Source organism: Cydia strobilella, chromosome 25 (genome assembly GCF_947568885.1).
Source record: "Cydia strobilella chromosome 25, ilCydStro3.1, whole genome shotgun sequence".
Classification (NCBI taxonomy): Eukaryota; Metazoa; Arthropoda; class Insecta; order Lepidoptera; family Tortricidae; genus Cydia; species Cydia strobilella.
In genome coordinates this window covers 2626649-2643254 of record NC_086065.1, presented here as the reverse complement: position 1 = coordinate 2643254, position 16606 = coordinate 2626649, and the positions used below count along the sequence as shown (strand labels likewise).

At 35.6% G+C, this 16606-nt stretch overlaps 1 protein-coding gene across 8 annotated transcripts in view; it reads left to right on the top strand.

Annotated features, from left to right (window-relative positions):
- Positions 1–16531, top strand: part of LOC134752798 (probable nuclear hormone receptor HR3) — a 186577-nt gene extending 170046 nt beyond the window's left edge. For 6 of the 8 annotated variants that reach the window (XM_063688521.1, XM_063688516.1, XM_063688519.1 and 3 more), the window contains 9 exons: positions 1320–1488; positions 3634–3821; positions 5228–5740; positions 6845–6959; positions 7988–8142; positions 9219–9327; positions 9994–10112; positions 10922–11072; positions 12675–16531. In XM_063688521.1, coding sequence (XP_063544591.1) covers positions 1320–1488; positions 3634–3821; positions 5228–5740; positions 6845–6959; positions 7988–8142; positions 9219–9327; positions 9994–10112; positions 10922–11072; positions 12675–12798 — 1643 coding nt within the window. In that variant the 3' untranslated portion in view covers positions 12799–16531. The remainder of the gene's footprint in view (positions 1–1319; positions 1489–3633; positions 3822–5227; positions 5741–6844; positions 6960–7987; positions 8143–9218; positions 9328–9993; positions 10113–10921; positions 11073–12674) is intronic. The other 2 variants (XM_063688522.1, XM_063688524.1) reach the window with 1 other exon arrangement.
- Positions 16532–16606: the final 75 nt, after the last annotated feature.

Below are 16606 nucleotides of genomic sequence, written 5' to 3'. Positions count from 1 at the left end.
GGTCGGATCAAAAACTAAGTTGAGTCCGACTCACGCTTGACTGCGCATTTCTAATAGGTTTTCCTGTGATCTATAGGTAAAGAACTATTTTGTATAATTTTTTCAAAGTTTTAGACCCAGTAGTTTCGGAGATAAAGGGGGGGAATAGTAGTTTTTAGATATCTTCTAAACTTTTTATTTTAAAATAACAAAAAAAGCATATTTGAGACTCTCATAACGAGCTCTTTCATTTGATATGTAACACGATATAGTTTTACAAACTTTATTTTTTAATTTTCTCATTTCCCCCCAAGTGGCCCGCATGTTTAAAATTCATTTATTTACATGTCCGTCTTTAGGTCACAAACTTACGTATGTGTACCAAAATTAAACTTAATTGGGAGTAGTTTCGGAGAAAATAGGCTGTGACAGACGCACAGACAGACAGACGCACGAGTGATCCTATAAGAGTTCCGTTTTTTCCTTTTGAGGTACGGAACCCTAAAAATGCAACCGACTTTTTTCAAATCGGTAATCATAATTAAATTGGTCAGATCAAATCTGGCCAAGAAAACACAATCAATGGTTCAAAATAGCCACGCAATCATAAACGTAAGTAATCAGCCAAACCATGCCAAACTAAGAAACACATCTAAATTCCTCTGCATTCAAACACTTACCAATAAAAAAAAGTCGCAGTAAAAAAGGTACCGTAGTGCGTGTCGTCACAGCTACGTACTATACGCGTCATACGTATATATACGTCAAGGGTTCATTGGTCCACTCGGCAGTGTGCCAACGTCCTCACCCACACTAGCTCGCGTTCCACGCATACGCGCGAAGGTATTGAGTAACATGTATGTAGTCTGTGGTAACATGTCATATTAAATGTTGTGGGAAGCTTCCTTGGTTTTTGTTGGGTTCGGTAGATGGCGCTAAAATCAAACGTTGAAAAAGTTTTTCTCGTGAGAAAATGTGGCCTGTAGCACATCTGTCGAGCAGTATTTTGAGTGAACCTCAACGACGATTAATTTATTATTGTACTATTTATTAATACTATCAATGAACTGATAACGACAACGTTTTTGGACGAATTTGGTTATAACTTTATAGGTTCTCTAGAATTTACTCATAATTATCATAACATTTTTCTCGCTTTTCTGTGATATCTTGTTTACCTTACTTAACTTACCTTAGCTGGGTAAAATGTCTTAAACTCTGTCTTTAAAGATAAAGTGTATAAAAACATTAAAAACGCATAGAAGTACACCATTGTTCATAGCCAGATCTTCAATCTGCCAGTATTAAATTCATAACTAACCAAATTTTTCTTGTTTCAGCGGTCAAATTCGGTCGTATGTCAAAGAAACAGCGTGAGAAAGTGGAAGACGAGGTCAGATACCACCGAGCCCAGATGCGGGCCCAGACAGACGCAGCACCGGACTCGGTGTACGACGCACAGCAACAGACCCCGAGCTCAAGCGATCAATTCCATGGACACTACAATGGGTAAGTTGAGCATAGTAGCGCCACCTGTAATCGAGTAGTAATACTTTATATTGAAAGCTAGATGAAGTTAACTGACAGCATTCTGAAAATACTTTTTATTCAGGCATATTTATAAAAACTATGTTTGAGAGGGTATAGAGCCGCGTAATTAAAAGCAACTTTCATTTATATTTAAACGTAATCTCATGAAATAATACCCCACATCGTCAATTTATCAAAAACACGAACCCTTGACTGTTAGGAGAGGTACCTATATCTTATCAAGTCTTATCTTTGCTTAGGCTAAATGACAGTTAGCCAACAGTAGCCAGTTTTGGTAGGCTATTTAATATCTTCACAATAGTTTTGTTCGGACGTCTCTTAAAAGGAAAACCTAAAAGCTCCGGATTTAAAATTAACTGGCATGAAAGAATAAGTCCTTTCCTAGAATTGAGTTTTCACTTAAACACCTAGGTTATTAACACATTAAATTTTCAAAGATATATTCTTAGCCTAATATTCAAGACTCTTTCATACATAAGACAATGTTACATTACAACTGTACTTAAATGATTTCGAAGAATAACAAAACGGTACAAAATACCTATGTCGCTATGTCTTAAAGCATGTCTATGTGGGGTCTATAAAACATGTCGAGATATTAAAAAATAAAGCTATCAATGTCAACTCATTACTGTACGATTTAATACCGGTACAAGAAATCGTCAATCATCATTAAACGTTCAACCGTTGCTTTTCCGTATTTCATTACTTCATATGTCACCGCTTTTGACCGTCTTATGTCTCAAACTAATCATTTTCTAAAATTAAAGGTTATATCTAAAGGGATAAGGTCCAATTTCAAACGTGTTCAAGTATATAAGTAAGCTCTATAGAATGATTGTTAAGTTATCCATGTCAGCGGCGAGACAGAGCCATTACGGTACCGCAAAGTCACAGAGAGTGACATTTTTAACGGTAAACGCGTACGCCATCTATCGCCGGGTAGCGGTACTAAGCGGTTCTTGTTAGAGATAACAGGTGGCGGTGCATTCAATGATAATGTGGCGTAATTTCATTATGGTGGGAATGCGGCACTTTTTCTCTTGTAGTGTGCACTCGGTACTAGTTTTCTATACAAAGTTAATCTCAAACCTGGCAATTCCCGTTTCTCGCCATATTCTATTACAAGCTTTTATTTCACTTGCTCAATGTATGTTCGGCCACCGTTCTCGTACCTTTTCTTGTGCATAGTAGCATAGAGTAACTTATACTAGAGCGGTACTGTCATAGTAAATTTTGTAACCCCAGTAAATTCACTGCCATCTGTCGACACACTTCAAAACTAAAAATAAATATTTATAAAAATACGATAAAATGTATTTAAATATGGATAAATGATTTTTTTATTTGCATAAATTATTTTTATATGATTTTGACCCATGTTCTTTTACTGGTATGCGTTAAAATTATAAATAACAAACTCAACAGTCAACGCCCTCTATACGAGTGTAGGCCAAAACTAGTGGCGCCATCTGATCGAGAATCAAATTTTCGTGATTTTCGAGGCACGTTTTTTCCTTAGACTGTATCCATCTATTACGGAGTTATATCTATCTTTGATAGTAGGTTCTGCCATATCGGAACTATAAACTTCACATTTACGCCTCGCGCCAAAAATGTGACGGCTCTCCTGTGCTGCCCCCTATAGGTCATGCACGCTCCCAATTAAATTGCCCGTTAAGAGACTCCGGCCGAATTGCACCTCCCATACAAACGTAGTTCCGCTCTCATTTTAAAACTACGAGTTGGATTGTAATGAAATGAGGTATATCTAAGTCTGAAATTAGTTTATATAGCTCCAGTTTATAAAACAAACGAAACAGAGCAAAAGCAAGTTTTGTATGAAAAACTTAAATTCGCTGTATTTTTTTAACTATGGTATCTGAAGCTACATAAACTAATTACAGACATAAATATACCTTATCCTATTGTAAGTACAAAGTTTCAGAGCAATCTAGCTAGTTGTTTTAAAATGAGAGCGTAACTGCGTTTGTGTGGAAAACCGAGCTTGCCGGAGACCCTTAAACGAAAAATACATACAAAAAAGCTTCTATCAAAAATGAAATTGTGACATAAAACTTATAACTTCCTTCTAATTTCTAGTTACACCGGCTACCCCTCCCCAATCTCCTCGTATGGCTACAACAGCACGCCCCAGCTGACATCGGGCATGATCCAGCCACCGGCGCAAGCGCAGACCTACGACGGAGTGCCGGCCGACACCTACGTGGACAGCACGACATACGAACCCAAGCAGGGAGGGTTCTTGGACACGGACTTTATTGGCCATGGTGAGATTTTTGATGTTAAGAGCCCACCAACATGCTAAATAGCGCCACTGGTAAATAATTGTGATTATTTAAATTTAACGATACATATTTAAAAAAGGAGAAGCGCTGGTGGCCTAGCGGTAAGAGCGTGCGACTTTCAATCCGGAGGTCGCGGGTTCAAACCCCGGCTCGTACCAATGAGTTTTTCGGAACTTATGTACGAAATATCATTTGATATTTACCAGTCGCTTTCGTAAAAACTAGTGCCTAAGTCAATTCTTCGAATTAGTTGTCAAGCGGACCCCAGGCTCCCATGAGCCGTGCCAAATGCCGGTTAGCGAGCAAGAAGAGATATTTAAAAAAGGCGGCCGCTATGTACTGTATTTTGTATTTAAGTACCCTTTGAATACAATAATCACAATTATTTAGCAGTGGCGCTAGTGAGCACGTCGGTGGGCTCTTAAGACGAAAGCGCGAAATCGCCTTTTCATACAAACGTAGTACTGATTATCCAATCTGGATATTAACGTTATTGAAAATTGACACCATTTGATGTATATCAACCACAGATATGCCACTTCGTTTGATTTTTGTAGAATTTTTAAATATTATAAAGGTTAGGAGCATTTATAAATTTGTATTGAATTTGTTTTTCGCTCCTAATTCTTACAGTACCTAATCAAAAAATCTAAAAAGTCTAACGAAGGGGCCTAGCTGGGGTCAATATCGTATCTGCAACACTCATTTGATGACAAACACACCCGTATTCCGAATAAAAGAAAAACGACATTTCCATCAAATGATTGTTGCAGATATGAGGTTGAGTAAGTATAGCGACGATATACATCCACTTATGTAAAATAATTTCTATAATGATATCCAGAGAGGAAAGTGGGGACTACGTTTGTATGGAGAAACGGTCGTTCTCTTTCCTCTTAATAACAATAATTGCAATAAATCACACTTATTCTTATTCTTAATCTTAATGGTTGCCGGTGACCAAGTTTGCCGGAGAACTTCATTGGAGACAACTGGGTACCTCGTCGTTGCTATGAAACTATACCTACTTACGTTTTTAACAAACATGTGAAGGACAAGATGAATGAATTTGATCTGATAGAATTTTGTGTACCTTATATAAGTCCGAATGTTTGAGTCTAATTTGTAAAGTTAAAATACATTTAGAAAAGACTTTACCTTACGAAATTAAGTAGGTATTTTCTGTAGTTAAATAATATATCTGTTAGTATAAAAAGAAATTTATGTCAATCGAAAAGTACACAAAATATATGTTTTATGTCAAAAAATAATATTTATAGTGGAAAGAGCGATTCAACGAGTAGAAAATACTGTTATAGTGAATACTAACGCTAAATTCACAAACGCATACAGTAGGTAAATACTAACATTCCACATTGTACATATAGACGAAAAAGGAACCACAGTCGTCCGGCCCTCAGGATCCACATCCACATCCACATCCACGGCAACCACATCCACGACATCCGTGCGACAGACAACCGTAAATGAGGTCCCGCGGAGACTGCAGGACTTCGACAGATACGAGCCGGACAGGATCCAATCCCCCGCCTCTATATCCAGCGGGGTTATTAATATAAAACAGGAGATAAAACCAGAGACGTCACTAGGAGTTGATAATCTGGTTGCCAGCTATGTTGATTCAACGACATTCCTGCACAGTCCTTCGAATTTACAGCACAGTCCAATGGACATACATAATTCTGTGCTAGTAAGTGGACAGAGCTCTGTTTCGCTAACTAGTGAGGAGCTAAGTCCAGATGATCTGACATCCAGCAGTGGACATGGAAGGTTGATGGATCCGTTGAACTTGAATATGAGTGGGATGGGAATGGTGAACCCGAACGCAGTGACGAACAGACGACATCAGGGCTCAAGCCATTCGAGCGACGATCTTCCTTGTGAGTGGATGCCATTGGTTGCCAAGCTATATTTAATTTTTTTCGGTTGCGTTTAGTGTAGTGTTTATAGTGTATTTATTATTTTTGTTAGGCACGTTTATGTTCGATATGTTTTTATATTATTTATGTTATTACCTAGTTGTTATGTTTAAAATATAATTAAATGCATCTTTGTTGTCAAAAAGTAATACATTTTCAACCTATCTATGTTATTTGCAAATTTCAGAAAGGTCTTTAAAGTTCCTAAACGATAAGACTACATTGTAGTCTTATTCAGTCTGTTTTATTAGGGTTCCGTGCCCAAGAGGTAAAAACGGGACCCTATTACTAAGACTCCGCTGTCCGTCTGTCGGTCAGCACGCTGTATCTCATGAACCGTGATAGCTAGACATTTGAAATTTTCACAGATGATGTATTTCTGTTGCCGCTATAACAACAAATACTAAAAAGTACGGAACCCTCGGTGGGCGTGTCCGACTCGCACTTGGTCGGTATTTTTTAAAGAGTTTTAGATACGTTTAAGTTACCTGATTTTTATGCATTTATATAATCAGTTAATCATACTAAAATATTGGACTAAGTATGACTTTTACTAGTTTCTTCATGATAACTTTTTTCAATTTTTAAAAGATTTTGGGTTAGGTATAGTCACCACACTAGTCCAATGTCAAATTTATTTTTTATGATGTAGGTAACACTATTTAGCATAAACTAACTTCCTGTAAACTCCGGTTACGGATTTGTGGGTAACAAATAATAATAGTTAGTCAAATGTAGAGACAAAGTACCTATTATCACATACAGTCAAGGGCATAAATATATATACATTCCCAAAGTTTCAAAAATATGTGTACGCTCTTACACCTTAGATAATAAAGTCGTGTTCACATATGTTTGAGCCATTTGTCTGGATCGATATTTTTGCCTTCGACTGTACATGTGTCAATCATTCACGTTTCAATCAAATTAGTTTATTTTTAATTTTACTATGATATGTATCATTTAAAATAATAGTCAAATGGAGACAAAACTTCCCAAGTAGCTACTGCTTATATACCTACATGTGTGTATGGCAACCATGTTTGATTGTGGTCCCTTTTACAGCGGAAGGCGACATCAGCAAGGTTCTGGTGAAGAGTCTAGCGGAGGCCCACGCCAACACCAACCCCAAGCTGGAGTTCATACACGAGATGTTCCGGAAACCCCTAGATGTCTCTAAGTAAGTTTTATCTTAACTTTCCCGGATCCGTCCACTTTTGCGAATCTTAAAATTTGGCGCTGAAACTATTAGCGCTCCGTACAGAAAATTTTATCACCTATTCACAACAAACTTATCAACTATCATGACGTTATAACATTTAAAACTTTCGCGTTTGAACATATATTAAACAAAACAAAACAAGGTAACATAGCGATAGACCCGATTTTAAATGTGATTTAATATCATAATTTAATATCATGATGTAATGTAAACAATCCGCCCTGAAAACAATTGATAATCAACAATGAATAATAGTTTTGTCATTAATTCCAGTATAACACTTTATTAACAGTTGTATAATTATAATTACCATTTAATTAAAAGTCATAATGATTGTATTCGGTAGATTGTGGGGCTTTGGCCTGGTTTTTCAGCGCATCACTTCATCGCCATCACGGCCCATCACAATGTGAGGACCAAGAGGACGTTGCTTCGTAATATTAAAACCATCGTATCATTATTTGTAGCTATCTAAGGCAAAAAAATACAATTAAGAGCAAAGGAAATGGGTACCTATACCTATACTATACAAAGTAGGTAACCCATTTTTAGTAATATGAATTGCACTGTGCAAGTCAAAAAGGCTTTTCGAAAGTGCCTCATAAATTAGAAAAGTCATTTTAATTCGTTAGAAAAACGGGTTAATACAAAAGTGTGGTTTAATAAATATTTGTTTGATTATTTGTTTTGAAAAGCCACAATTAATATTATTTACATCATTATAAGTAGTCAGTCATAATTTTATTTTATATTGATTCGTAGTTCGTTTTATATAAGTATTTACCTAATAAAGTTTTCTTTATATATTTAGCGTTAAAAATACATTAAATTATTATCAATAGGCAGTTACTTTTTTATCACTAGACATCATGACCACCACATAAACTCATCTAAAATCATCCAAAACCTCTCCCCAAGTTTATTACCTCCCATTTAATCTTTATTACCTCCCGATTATTTAATTACCATTCGTATATTCTTTTCAGGCAACTGTGCTACAGCTCGATGACGTACGAGGAGATGTGGCTAGACTGCGCGGACAAACTGACAGGGATGATTCAGAATATCATTGAGTTCGCGAAACTCATTCCCGGCTTTATGAAGCTAACACAGGACGATCAGATCCTGCTGCTCAAGTCTGGTGAGTTTTTTTTATTTATTTACAATGCATGTGCTCGAAAAGTGCGTTTCCTACAGAGCCATATCATGCGGAAAGTACTACTTTTCCGCACTAGTGCTTTTTGTTTTCAACTTTTTTTACAGTACATATGGTGCTACTTTCTCGCGCTAGTGCGGAAAAGAGCACTTTTCGTGCATATGTCGAAAGTTTAAAGGGCCATATGTACTGTAAAACGTTGTACGATACACGTGCGAATAGGTAATTCGCAACTCGTGTCGATTTAAAACACTCGTTTTAATAATTAAACTTATTTGCCATGATATGTTTTTTTATTTACTCGCACAATGCATAGTAAAACATTGTTTGATGCACGTGCGTAAAGATGATTTCCGCACTTGTTTCGTGTTTGTTTGCCAGAGAGCTCGAGGGAGAGGAGTGTTAGGGTCGGCAACGCGCATGTAACTCCTCTGGAGTTGCAGGCGTACATAGGCTACGGAGACTGCTTAACATCAGGCGGGCCGTATGCTTGTTTGCCACCGACGTAGTATAAAAAAAACAAGACAAATCAGGCTTGCTTTTTTAACTTACAATGTTTGTATGTACATACGAGTATGTTCGGGTGAAATCTTGCAGGCTAAATTAGATTTGACCCATTTCCTATTATTCGATTGAGCTAAAACTTAACTAGTCACTAACAACCAGGAAAATTATACTCATCCCTTACTTTTGGGCGCTATTACTAGTGTAAGACAAAGATAGTATGATTTTCTCTGTCTATGTTTGAAATGAGACAGCCGATTATTATTTACAACGACGGGACTTAATCGCGTAAAATAAGTTCAAGTTAATAAACAAGACCAAGTGCGGGTAGTTCGAAAAACTCGCGCGCCTAGAAGATGTCAACTTTAGCCAGTCTTCTCCGAGACCACGGGGACAACGCCGTCCTCGAAACGTCGGAGGTAAATTTAAAACTTATTTTACGCGATTAAGTCCCGTCGTTGTAAATAATAATGAGTAAAAATCGTGAAAGTTTAAATCAATGAGACAGCCCTTTGACAAACTATATATAATTTTCAATTATTTTCTTTCTTCTCCAGGCTCGTTTGAACTGGCGATCGTCCGTCTCTCTCGGTTGATCGACGTGAACAGAGAGAACGTGCTTTACGGTGACGTCGTATTGCCCATAAGAGATTGTGTACACGCGCGGTAAGTATAATTCATTATTAATAACTTAAAATATGTGGTATTTTCTATAAAAAGGGACCTTATTGTCGATGGCGCTTACGCCATTATTACCGATGCTCCGATATAAATATAATGCCGCACGACGCTGTGCGGCGTAAGCGCCATCGACAATAAGGTCCCTTTTCATAGAAAATGCCCCATATAAATACTTAAAAAGAGATACTACCCCAATGAGGGCTACCGCGTTTAATTTCGCCGCTAGGGGCGCTAGTGTAGATGGAGGTCTTTCAAAATGTCAAATGCATAGAAGTTTTAGGGGTTTCAAGCTTTTTTATCGGGAATTTTCACTCCTTAATTGTGGTAAATCTTTATCCATCTTTGATTAATAAACAATAGATATAGCTCAATAAATGTTGGTGGTTTAAAAAAGTGGCAAGTAAAATCTTATATCCAAAATTAAATAGGTTGAAAAAATGGCACATTTAGACCCTTGTGTATATTAGAAAGTATTGATTTTATAAAAATAATTGATGCATCAATGTCATATTTTATTATCTCTGAAAACTTGTCAAAAACCTGTTAAAGGTACAGTATGTATAAGTTACTCTATGGTTTAATAAAAAGGCTGGTCCTGCACTCTGGTGGTAGAACATTACAGTAATATCCCCTATTGTTATCTTATTGCAGTGACCCGCGTGACATGGCGCTGGTGGTGGGCATCTTCGACGCCGCCAAAACCATCGCCCGCCTGAAGCTTACTGAGACTGAACTAGCGCTCTATCAGAGCCTGGTGCTGCTGTGGCCAGGTAATATTATAAACTCGAAACCCTTTTCGCAATGGCTTTTATAATACAGAACTGGAAACTTGAAGAACTGAACAGAAAAAATATAAATAATAATAAATATGGACATTCTTACACAGATTGACTAAGTCCCACAGTAAGCTCAAGAAGGCTTGTGTTGTGGGTACTTAGACAACTATATATATAATATACAAATACATAAAAACATATAGAACACCCAAGACTCAGAAACAAATATCTGTGCTCATCACACAAATAAATGCCCTTACCGGGATTCGAACCCAGGACCATCGGCTTCACAGGCAGGGTCACTACCCACTAGGCCAGATCGGTCGGAATGTAATCGTCAGATGAAAAAAAGTGGAATGACAATTTGACTGTACTGTACTGGCTTACCAGTTGCCGATTCACACTGTACATACCCACTTTTTACTTGCAAAAATAAATTAAGTAGCTTTGTTTTGTTTTAGAATATATTTTATGCTATTCGTGCACTCTGTAAATAATGTCCCCCTCCCCCTCACTCACCCTATTATGTCACTCTACTGCCGTGAGTATGAAAGAGTTTTTAAGAGCAAGTTTGGCCTAGCCAGCCACATAAGAGCTCATGAGAGGAAAAAGCCTTAATTGTTGAGGTCGCCGTCATCGAAATCGATGTGGAGGACTATATAAATAATGTATATAATGTTTGTTTGTAATTCTCTATGTAAGTGAATTGTAATATTTTTTTGGAGAAATAAATTCTTAAACCATAAAATGGTCTGTAACTTTAAAAATACCCGCTTTTTGATCTAATTTTTTAAACTTTTCAGAGCGCCACGGCGTACGCGGCAACCCGGAGATCCAGTGCCTGTTCAACATGTCCATGGCAGCCATGCGGCACGAGATCGAGACCAACCACGCGCCTCTGAAGGGCGACGTCACAGTACTCGACACACTTTTAGCGAAGATACCAACTTACAGGTAATTTTGCAGATTCTTTCCATGTTCAAACTAAGTGTATTTACATCATTACGTACGATATTGAGACTAAAAACGCACCTCTGAAGAGCGACGTCACAGTACTCGATACACTTTTGGCGAAGATACCAACTTACAGGTAATTTTGCAGATTCTTTCTATGTTCAAACTTAGTGTACATTAGTTACGATATTGAAACTAAACACGCACGTCTGAAGAGCGACGTCACAGTACTCGATATACTTTTGGCGAAGATACCAACTTTCAGGTGATTTTGCAGTCTTTCCATGTTCAAACTTAGTGTACATCATTAGGTACGATATTGAAACTAAACACGCACGTCTGAAGGGCGACGTCACAGTACTCGATACACTTTTGGCGAAGATACCAACTTACAGGTAATTTTGCAGATTCTTTCTATGTTCAAACTTAGTGTACATCATTAGGTACGATATTGAAACTAAACACGCACGTCTGAAGAGCGACGTCACAGTACTCGATACACTTTTGGCGAAGATACCAACTTTCAGGTGATTTTGCAGTCTTTCCAGGTTCAAACTTAGTGTACATCATTAGGTACGATATTGAAACCAAACACGCACGTCTGAAGGGCGACGTCACAGTACTCGATACACTTTTGGCGAAGATACCAACTTACAGGTAATTTTGCAGATTCTTTCTATGTTCAAACTTAGTGTACATCATTAGGTACGATATTGAAACTAAACACGCACGTCTGAAGGGCGACGTCACAGTACTCGATACACTTTTGGCGAAGATACCAACTTACAGGTAATTTTGCAGATTCTATGTTCAAACTTAGTGTACATCATTAGGTACGATATTGAAACTAAACACGCACGTCTGAAGGGCGACGTCACAGTACTCGATACACTTTTGGTGAAGATACCAACTTTAAGTTACCTTAAAATTACTTTTGCAGATTCGATCTATTCTCAAACTTAAGATCAGTACGGTTTCACTCACTATTACTACTTATTTACGTACTGATCTAAATATTTTTAAATATGTCTCACGATAGTTTAATTTCGATTAGTGTACATTCTTATGTACGATATTTAGGCCAACCACGATGTGTTGGAAAAGATTTTGGCAAGAATTCTCTATTACAGTTAGTTTTACTAAACTAACATAACACAGGTTTAAAGACAAACGGCCTTCAACCGCCTTTATGAGAGTTTTTGGAAACGATTATCGAGTAGGTATATAATTTGAACTATATGTATGTATTTGTGATTTATATGACTATGCAATAAATGAAATATGAACGCCAGGGCGCTAGACTCGCCCTGGTCGCCAGTTTTGTTAAGAAAACTTGTTAGGTAATTATAGCAAATTCATAACAGCTTATTCGGAGATAACATTTTTGGGCTATGTAGGACGTTCAGGGAACACACAGTTGTACGGATTTGATAGATAAGAGAAGACTACTTCTTAAAGTGTTTTAAACGGGTTTGTTTTTCACTCAGACCGTCTTTTCGATTGGAAACTGAACTGCAAAGAACAGTTACTGGTTTAAAAAGGTTAATCTCTAAAATCATCTTAGTTTAGCTTTACTATAATGTGGGTATTATTTGTTTACAGAGAACTCTCCCTGATGCATCTGGAAGCGCTGTGCCGCTTCAAGGCCGCGCACCCCCACCACGTGTTCCCCGCGCTCTACAAGGAGCTCTTCTCTCTAGACAGCGTGCTCGACTACCACATCTAAACGGGTACACGCCGTATAACTATGTACCCCTTCGTGTAATTCTGTACGCGTCGTGTGCATGCAGTAGAAATAGCAACGGGTACATATTAAAACGGATATACGTACAATCGTGTATAAGATTAAAACGTGTATGCCTTGGTGTAAATGTGTGCACGTCGGAAGTGTACGCGGTACAAAACGGGTACGTTTCGTATAATTGTGTACACGGATGTGACGTGTACGTAGATATGGATCTCTGCCCATTGCCCTGCGACGACGTATTTTCTGTCAAATGACAGCTTTAGGCTCCGCTTGACTAAAGATACCTAAACGTTATTTGTTAACCTATTTATAATTGTATGTATGTACTTTGAGACTGTTACAATGATATTTACGTATAGGTACGTACGTACAATATTAATATTTAAATGTTTATTTAATTCTCAAATTTAATCTAGGGACATGTAGGTATCTTTAGTTTCGCCTTAAACCGGAATTTGTATTTTTTATTTGTTATGTTTATGTTATACATAGCAAATTATAATGTAGATACGAACACTGGTTTCGTTGCCTGTATAAAAGTACATAATAATACATTCCATTATATGTTTTATTGTGTATTTTGTATAATGGCGTGTCGTAATATAATTATCATAAAGTGTATCTAACTTGGATAAAGAAATAATAATTATTATTATAAAAATATAATAATAGTAATAGAGTTTTTATTAAGAAATAAATAAAGAAGTTATAACGGTGTAGCAAGATGTAGATCACACAACAGTTTTTTTAATGAAACCCTTATGAGTAGGTCTTTTATATTAATTTTAACAGTTTTTTTTTAAAGAGAATTGTAACTTGTTATTTATTTCAAATGATTATTATTATTGATGTTTTGTCTTCGATGTAGATTGTCGGTTATTTTGTAAAATAGGAATACACGATACTGCCCCTTGTTATAAGTTTACGTTCGCTTATTGAGACTTTCTTGTATTTATACCTAATGTACCTTTTAAAGGACATGGCCAAAAATATAAATAAAACAAATACTGAAACGTGAAAATAAGACATTTATCGAAATGCATACGGCAATCGGAAATGAAAATAGAATCGCATTTTGACTTTTATTGAAGATATAATTATTAATATTTTTGACCATGTCTAAAAACACGAGGTATGATAAGGCGTTGTAATAATTCAAGAATAATAATGTAATTTAAAATAATAATAAGTTTGGATTGTAACGTATTATTACGCGGTGCATTGAACAAAATTACAGTCGAACATTTTTTAATAATAAAACAAAATTTGTACGGACAAAATTAGTTTTCGTATATTAGCAGGCAATTTATTCTTGTAGAATAAATTTGATCTCATTTTTTGCACTTTTCTTCGCCTTGGTGCCATGTCTGATTTGATTGACTGCATAATAATTAAATATAATAGTTGCATTAATAATTAGTACAATCATCAAAAGTACATTTTTAATACGTAATTTTTTTACATTATTTTCGAAGTTTTTTTTTTACCGCTGTACGTATTTTTTACAATTGCCTGCTAAATCAATTAGATGTATTAATAATCATCAATTTTCTAACACTTACGCTAAGTTTTGTCAAATAGCCTTTACTATAGACTGGTTTATATTAATGTTAAAAGAAGTATAAATCTTAACTCGTATTTTGTAAATAGCTATTAATCGTATATTATGTATTTTATATTCAATATTATAAGGTTCGATGGGTTATTTTTAATTTTACATTCTATTAAAAAAAACAATTGTTCCACAAAGACGAGAGTCTTCAAGATCACGTGAATACATTGTTTTTCCTTTCTATATATTATATATTTTTTGTTAAATAAAGCAATCTGTTATTGTCTATAATTTTTTTGTTTTATTTTACTTTGCGTTCCTTTTTTGACATATATCACGCATATACTTTTCTCCGATTAAGCTATTAAGGTTAATCATAAATAAATAGTGAGAACATAATATAATGATAAAATATACGGGTGGTTCAAAGTTTAATTTTATAATACATATATAACTAGTGGATATATATTTTTTATTTCGATTATAATGGTACATCAAACAATAATATCACTGTTGAGGCTTTGCATTAAATAAGATATATTTCCATGTTTCAAATACGTCATTTTCATGATAATACACAATTAATTTAGGCGAGTAAACTAGGCGCACATAGTCTGTTTGTGTCATGTTTTAGCTTTCGAGTTAAGGCGGGATTCCATCAGTGTGCGGCACAAGCATTTTTGTACTGAATATGCTTGTGCCACACAGTGCGCACACTGGTGGAAACGCGCCTTTAGAAAAATAATTTTAAAAGTCGATTAATTATAAGAAATAACGTTTTTAGAACACTAAGACTGAAAAAATTGGCTGAAATTTCGCGCATGCCTAAACACGAAATCCGAATCATGTCAAATGAAAATATGAATTTGGTAAAAAAATATAAAAAGTGCAAAAAAATGTACTTTAGTTTTTAAGCGTTTTACGCTAGGCCGTTCCTTTTTCGTCTGATTAATTGCAATGTTATTTATCTACAATTATGTTGCAACCGACAAAAATACAGTTATTTTGACGTCATTTCTTATTTTCAATTTTTTTGCAATATGTTTTTTTTATACTTTGCTAAAATATTTACGAGTTTCTCATTTATAATAATTTTAAATTTAGTCAGAATCAGTTGAAGTCGGTTGTCTTTTGGTAAAAATGTATACATATATATATTTCGCAACTCCTTGTATCCTTTAAATTTTTTTTACTGGAAATTGCGATGGACAAAAACGGCGAGGTATTCAAAAACATTGTTTTTTTTTTTAACTTGACGGAAATGGAAAAAAGGCCAAAATGAACAGAATGTACTTTGAAGTGGTTCTCTCATTTTCTTGATCCCGAATTAACTTCTCCCATACGTCCTCCTTCATGTCTATTCTTGATTTTTACACTTTGCGATTGGTGCAACTTGAAGCCAGACCATAGAGAAATACAAGTACATACATGTTTTTCTCTATGGCGAGATGGATAACTTCTCTCTTTCGCACATATAGAGGGATGTTAGTGCGATAGTGATAGATATAGGGTAAACGTTTTAATTGCTGGGTAGTTTTTATTAGATATTTCTAAAACTTTTGTACTATGTTTTGCTAAATTTTCACTAAAACTATATATAGATTTGGACACATGGATAGTTTTAGCGTATTGGCAAAAAAATGTGTGGTAAAAGGAAAATCTGGTGGTTGAGTGTGTGTATCGATTAGTTTTTTAAGTTTTGGTGTCGATTTTTTTTAAAGAGATTTTCTATTTTATACTTAAAGCATTAAAGGTACCTTCGGCGAAACGGGTATCGCGGTAATCACGTTTTGTACCTTGTTTTCTAAAAGATGATTTATATTATCAAAATATTGATTTGTTAATGGAGTATTAAGTATTTTTACACATTACCTGAATTAAAGAGAAACAAATATAAAAACATATATCTATGTAAAAATCAGAATATAAAAAAAAACATATTTTGCATGTTTAAATTGACAGGAAACTGAATTGGACATAATTTCCTGTGAGATTCATTCCAGTGGCAGTGAAATGACAGTTTTCTGTCAGTTTGAACTAAAGCTTTGTTGATTTATAACTCAATACAAACAATTGTACCTAAAAAGTAGAAAAATGGAGTTTGAGAACCAATAGTGAATAAATGTTAAATTGTTTTTATTATTCTCGAATCACTTGCAAGACGAGCGTTTTATTTACCCTCTAATTCCCTTAATAATATATCCTTCTTCTTGGTCCTGGCTTTTTCTCCCATTT